The 6,072-nt window shown below is 38.3% G+C and overlaps 1 protein-coding gene across 1 annotated transcript; it reads right to left on the bottom strand.

Moving 5' to 3' along the window:
• Positions 1–1,001: 1,001 nt before the first annotated feature.
• Positions 1,002–4,988, bottom strand: LOC108250286 (GTPase IMAP family member 4-like). Its single transcript, XM_037980308.1, has 2 exons — positions 4,980–4,988; positions 1,002–2,507 (listed from the first exon to the last, which is right to left on the bottom strand). The coding sequence occupies exons 1-2, from the start codon at positions 4,986–4,988 to the stop codon at positions 1,473–1,475; spliced, it is 1,044 nt and encodes a 347-aa protein (XP_037836236.1). The 3' UTR covers positions 1,002–1,472.
• Between the last annotated feature and the right edge of the window lie 1,084 nt (positions 4,989–6,072).

Below are 6,072 nucleotides of genomic sequence, written 5' to 3'. Positions count from 1 at the left end.
TGCACTGCTACATGTTCATGTTGTGGGAAGCTTCTTTATTTCTGTGATAGAGGTTTAGGTAGAGATATCGGCCTATCACAGATACATATGTATATTTCATTCTGTTCTTCATTTATATGATTATATATGTTTGTGCTTGCGTCTGTGTGTGTTGAGAACTGTAAGAACAAATAATCCTTCATTAGCACCCTCAATAAAATGCTTAGCACCCCCTTAGCACCTGCAGAAAAAAATCTCTGGAGCCGCCACTGCTCGCCGGTGAGCTCTCCCACCCCTCCCCAGGCCTGGCTCCAGGGTGGTGCTCCGCTTTCCCTTTTACAGGCGAGGTCTGCTGATGTAGGGGAACGGGAGGGGGTATAGGAGTGTAGCAGCTCAGTTAGACTGGTAGATTTTACAATTAAATAAACAGCTTTAATTTCTGCATAAATTCTGTTTTCTTATGAGTCTTACAGAGGAGTGTCAGAGAGAATGAAAAGCATTTCCTTTCTGAAATTTCCACTGAAAACGACCTGGTAAAAAGCCAAGCAGGAACATTTTGTCTATGGCGCGGCTCGACGTAACAGCAGCAACTCGAGCACATTGCTGCCCCCTATATGTCAGGAGGACAAATAATACCTTTTCTGTTCAAATTGCCAACCCGTCACAGTGGCGTGTGCGTTGATCAAATTCACCCGCCACTTCAAATATTTACCCACATTTGGCCGGTGGCGGGTGCTAATTTCCACCCCTGAGCACGGCTTTTCTTTTACTGATAGTAATTCAGTTTAGGTGGTGCAGCTTTTCTAACAGTTACAGTAATTCCTACATCTGGGTTAGGGGTTAGGGTTGCTTTGCTTCTCTCTGCAGGGAAAATTTCTTTTGGTGGACCTCATGGAAATTCTGGGGGGGAAAAGATACAAAGTCGAGACAATGTTTTATATTTGTTTGTTTTTTAATGTAATGACTTTTATCATAATTTCTTCAGTTTTTTATTCTCATCATCAGACTATCTGTGAGGGAGGGACACCGCCTGAAGCACAAGCCCGAATAAACACAGAAACACAATGCTGGGTTCTTAGTTTCACTTTATTTTGATCCATTATGAAAGATTCCCACAAGAATGAATTATCTAAAGAAGCTTTTAAACCATTTTATAGTTTCTATAACAAGTGTTTTATAGTTTTTAACAAAAGATAACATATTTAGATCCACTCAGGACCCCAGGAAGGTTTATTGTGAACCAAACTGCAGACATATTCAGGTTACAAGATGCTGCTTTAACAACTTGGAACAAGAAATGCTAAATTAATAAACAGGGTCCAAAACCACATGACAACACCAATACAAAGAATAGAAAAAACACCTCTAGGTGAAATCAGAAGAAATGGATCGATCAACTGACACAAACAGGTGTAGAAATAAATAGAACTAAACACCACAGAAAAATAAAAGAGTGATAAAATAAAAGAACTTCTCTGCAGCAGAACATGGAATTACAGAATAGTGCATTTACTACGCACTTCAGCCTTTTGTCTGGCTTCTCTTTCCTGTTGTTCTCTCAGCTTTCTATTTTTCTCTCCTAATTCTTGTTCTTTCTGGTCATTTAAAGCTTTCATTTTGCGTTCCATCTCCTTTATTCTCTCTTCATTTTCTCTTCTTCTTTTTTCATTCATCCTCTCCCGCTCCCTCCTTTCTTCATTCATCTCCTCCCTCTCCCTCTTCCTCTCCTCCTCTCTCTCCTTCTTCTCCTCTCTCTCAGCCTGGAGCATTTCTTGTGCCTGCTTGTCATATATTTCTTTTATCTTTCTCTCCATTTCTTCTCTCTCTTTGCATGATTCCTCTTCTTTCTCCTTCAGGATGCGTTGTTTCTCCTCTTCTATCAACCTCTCAGCCTCTTGGAACATCTTGTTGGTGTAGTGGCTTCCTCCGTTCTTCTGAACAATATCTCTGATCTTCTGCAGGAGCTCGATGACCTGAGACCTGTCACCCTTCAGCTTGTTGTTGAAGACATGGTACTGGTTGTTGCATCTGCGCACAACTTCCTGTATATCTGGGCATTCAGACAAGAACTCTTCAATAGTGGTGTCATCCAGGTTGTCTCCATGAGTAAAGAGGACCATGCTGTATCTGTCTGCAGCCTCTCCAAAGATCTCTTGAATCTTCTGCACTGTCTCCTTGTCCTCTGCAGTGAATCTGCCCAGGGAGATGATCACCAGGAACACATGAGGGCCAGGAGCAGCGTACCTGATGCACTGGCTCAAATCTTTTCTCTTGTCCTTAAAACTGGTGTCAAGTAGACCCGGAGTGTCGATGATGGCAACCTGTTGTTCTTCCACCTTACCAGCTTTTTTATCACAATCCACAGTTACAGATATGCCACAGCACTTGGATTTAAAGGACTTTTTCCCCAGAATGGTGTTTCCAGTGGCACCTTTTCCACATCCAGTCTTTCCCACCAACACAATCCTTATCTCATCGTTGTTTGTCAGGGTGGTTCCTGGGGAAAAGAATTGAGTTTCAATAAGTACCTGTAAGATGTTGTACACATGGATTCAACTGACATTTAAACAGGTGATAAAGGGGGCTAAGAATGTATGAGGTTGTGCAGGAATCTTCTGCTTTTAAACTCAGACAGACAGAGGTTGTGGTTTTTGGACCTGAGGATCTTAGGAACAAACTCTGCAGCCTTTCTCTTCCTCTGGATGGCATTAATTTGGCCTCCAGTTCTAAAGTAAAGAACCTTGGTGTTATTTTGGATCAGGATCTGTCTTAAAAATGTTACCAGGTCTGTTTTCCTCTACCTGAACAATATCACTAAAATGTATGCATTTATCACATCTAGGCTGGACTGCTTTAAATCTTTATTATCTGGGAGTCCAAAGAACTTTTTAAAAAGTCTTCAGTTGATCCAAAATGCTGCTGCCAGAGTTCTGATGAGAGTTAGGAGAAGAGATCAGGTTCCAGTTTTAGCTTCTCTCTATTGGCTCCCTGTAAAATTCAGGAGAGAATTTAAAATCTTACTCCTAACATACAGCGCTCTCAGCAACCAAGCTCCATTTTATTATAAAGATCTTATTGTTCTAAATTTTCCTAACAGAGCACTTTGTTCTCAAACTGCAGGTTTACTTGTGGTTCCTAGAGTTTCCAAAGTAGAACAGGAGGCGGAGCTTTTAGTTCTCAGGCTCCAACTTCCTGTTTCTGTCCGTGAGGCTGACACCCTGTCTACTTTTAAGATCAGACTCAAGACTTTCCTTTTTGATCAGTCCTATAGTCAGGGTTGGCTTGAGTTTCCTGAGCGATCCCTTAGTTCTGCTGCTATAGGCTTAGACTGCTGGAGGACAAACTGTCCACGTGTCCTCACTCTGCTACTGTCTTTACTTGCTCTACTGTAATTATTTCTATCACTAACATGATTTTCTTTGTCTTTCTTCCAGTAGAAACTACACCTGGACCCGTCCCTCTGTGTTTGTCTCTTTCCTGCCCTCTCAAACCCCAGCCAGTCGAAGCAGATGGCCGCTCATCCTGAGCCTGGTTGTGCTGGAGGTTTTCTTCCTGTTAGAAAGGAGTTTTTCTTTCCACTGTCACCAGTGTGCTGCTCAGGATGGGAAACTGCAACAAAGTGAAGAATTAACTCAATCTGCTGGCTTCCTTAGATGGCTTTTACTAATTGGCTTTTTGTAATGTATGTGAATGTTCTTGTACAGTGCCCTGAGACGACTTTTGTTGTGAATTGCTGCTATATAAATAAACTGAATTGAGTTGAATTTAATTGATTCGAATGAAGGAAAGTTCTACTAAATAACACCAGGTTCAATTTGCAGATGTTCTCAGCAGTGGGGAGACAAAGCTCTCTTTAATCATGATATGAAACACTTTGCAGAAACAGCAGCATGCTTCAACAAACTGCCAGTAGATCCTCTATTGTTAGGAGAGTGAGTTAATCTGCAGGTGAATCTAGAATACAGAACATCTCAGCTTCAAAAGCTCACACTCCACTCTCTCTGCTTTTTGAATTCACAAACCACCTCAGATGAGAAGTGAAACATCTTCAGCTACAGAATAAAAGTCCAGTTGTTTTTGTTTATCACCTTTTTTTATTTGTTCTGAAGAATAATAATCGGACTTTGGTATGGTCTATAGATCACAAAACCATTTGTCAGATGCATCCACTTCTATTAATGCATCCCCCCCTTCCTCCTTCTAAATATTTTTAAATTCAATTTTAATAACCCCAAATTTGTTTTTGTAAAGTTTTCAATCATTAGTCGACCATATTGACTACAATATAATTACTGGAGGGAATTTTAAAAGTTATTATACCAGTTTAGATAACTCTTCTTCGAACAATGCTTAATCATTAGTCTGTTTGTTCCTAATAATCTGAACAAATCACTAAATTTAGTTGACATGTGGAGGCTGTAATACCCTTCTAATAAGTGATTTCTTCTTTATCCCTGTAATGATAATGTGTCTCTCTGTGATTGCTTTTTTAGTTATTTCGAAAACCTTTTCAAAGGTAGAAAGCTCTCACAGCTTATCTCAGTCTTCTAATTTCTGATCATGCCCCCTTTCAGTGTCAGTTAAGTCTGACCTTCCTCAACATTTTTATAACTGGAAGTTTAATCCCTTTTTCTACAAGGACATGCCTTTCTGTGACTATGTAACTGCTCAAATTTCTGATTTCCTATGTAATCATGATAATGGTAGAGTCTCACAACTCTACCCTGTGGGAAAAATATAAAGTAGTTATAGGTCAAATCATGTCAGATCAGTCATCCAGTAAAAAAGCTGAGGTGAACTGTTTGACAGCAGATGAGACGGCATTATTTCAGGTGGAAGAAACATATTGTGTTCAGACTGTATACTTAAATCTATTTTGAAATTGAAGCATGAAACATTTGACTTTGTTAAGCATTTTTCTTTTTAGACTAGTTGGATTACTACGATGTTGTATTTTAAAGTTTATAGTTGTTTTCTTACATATCCAGCTCAGTCCTTACCTGTTCCATTCTTAAGCATAAAAAGATACAAATTAAACTTCAACCTCATCTGGAAAATTAGGAATAATTAGATATAAAATGAAGACTCAAAATTTATCATGGAGGCAGATTAAAAGCAACTGATCATGAAAGCAGTGTTACAAATAAAACAGTTACAAATTTTTCTTTTAAAATGATTGATATAGACAGATATCAGAAAACATTTGGATTTCTAATAAAGTCACTGTTTTTTGACAAATTAATTTATTTCAATGTCATATCACTGGTTGGGCTTTTTGTTTTTTGCTAAAAACTTGTTTTTATAATGCTATGAAACAACTTGGCATTTTATATCAGACATACCATCAGAATATTGTTATTACAACATTACAATGAATTAAATACAACAACAACACATAAAACAGTAAAGGCTGCACGTTTGTACACATTTATTCAGATTTACTTGAAGGTTTACTCAGAATTTTGTTGCTGTAAATAATTTTTGTCAAACTGGATTCTTCAGTGATCACATTATATTTACTTTTACAAATGAAACTAAGTTCTTATTTACCAGAAAGTTGTTTTTTAAGATTCAGCTTGTTTCTGTCCATGATGAGGTTTGATAGAGCAGTGCTGAAAGTGAATCTGAAGTGAAGAAGATGAAGACTACAGCATGCCTCCTGCAAGAGCCTTTTTATCGCTCCAGTCTGTACCAAACCACACCTCCACACATTCTTTCTTCCATTTTTATGACTGACAAAATGACAAATGACAACCTGTCTCTGCCTAAGACTTTGTTGTAGAAAACAAAAAATAAAAGCATAAAATAGGCTCTACTTTGGCAGAGACTGCAAACACCTGATAATTTGCCCTTATAGGTGCAGTCATGAGATAAAAGTTCATTTAGAAAAAAAAAGATCTGGTCTTTTCCAGCAGTGATGAACTTGCGACTTGTCCAGGGTGTTAATAAAGAAAAGGTAACAATTTCAACAATAACGGACGGTAATGGTAAACCAACTAATGACCCAAATGAAATTTATTCAATTTTTAAAACATCTATATTCAAAAGATTTTGATCCTTCCGATCTTGACATAGATGAGTTAAGCTAATCTT

The sequence above is a fragment of the Kryptolebias marmoratus genome, linkage group LG16 (assembly GCF_001649575.2).
Source record: "Kryptolebias marmoratus isolate JLee-2015 linkage group LG16, ASM164957v2, whole genome shotgun sequence".
Classification (NCBI taxonomy): domain Eukaryota; kingdom Metazoa; phylum Chordata; class Actinopteri; order Cyprinodontiformes; family Rivulidae; genus Kryptolebias; species Kryptolebias marmoratus.
Note: the sequence above shows the minus strand (reverse complement) of the source record. Positions and strands in the feature narration are given on the sequence as shown.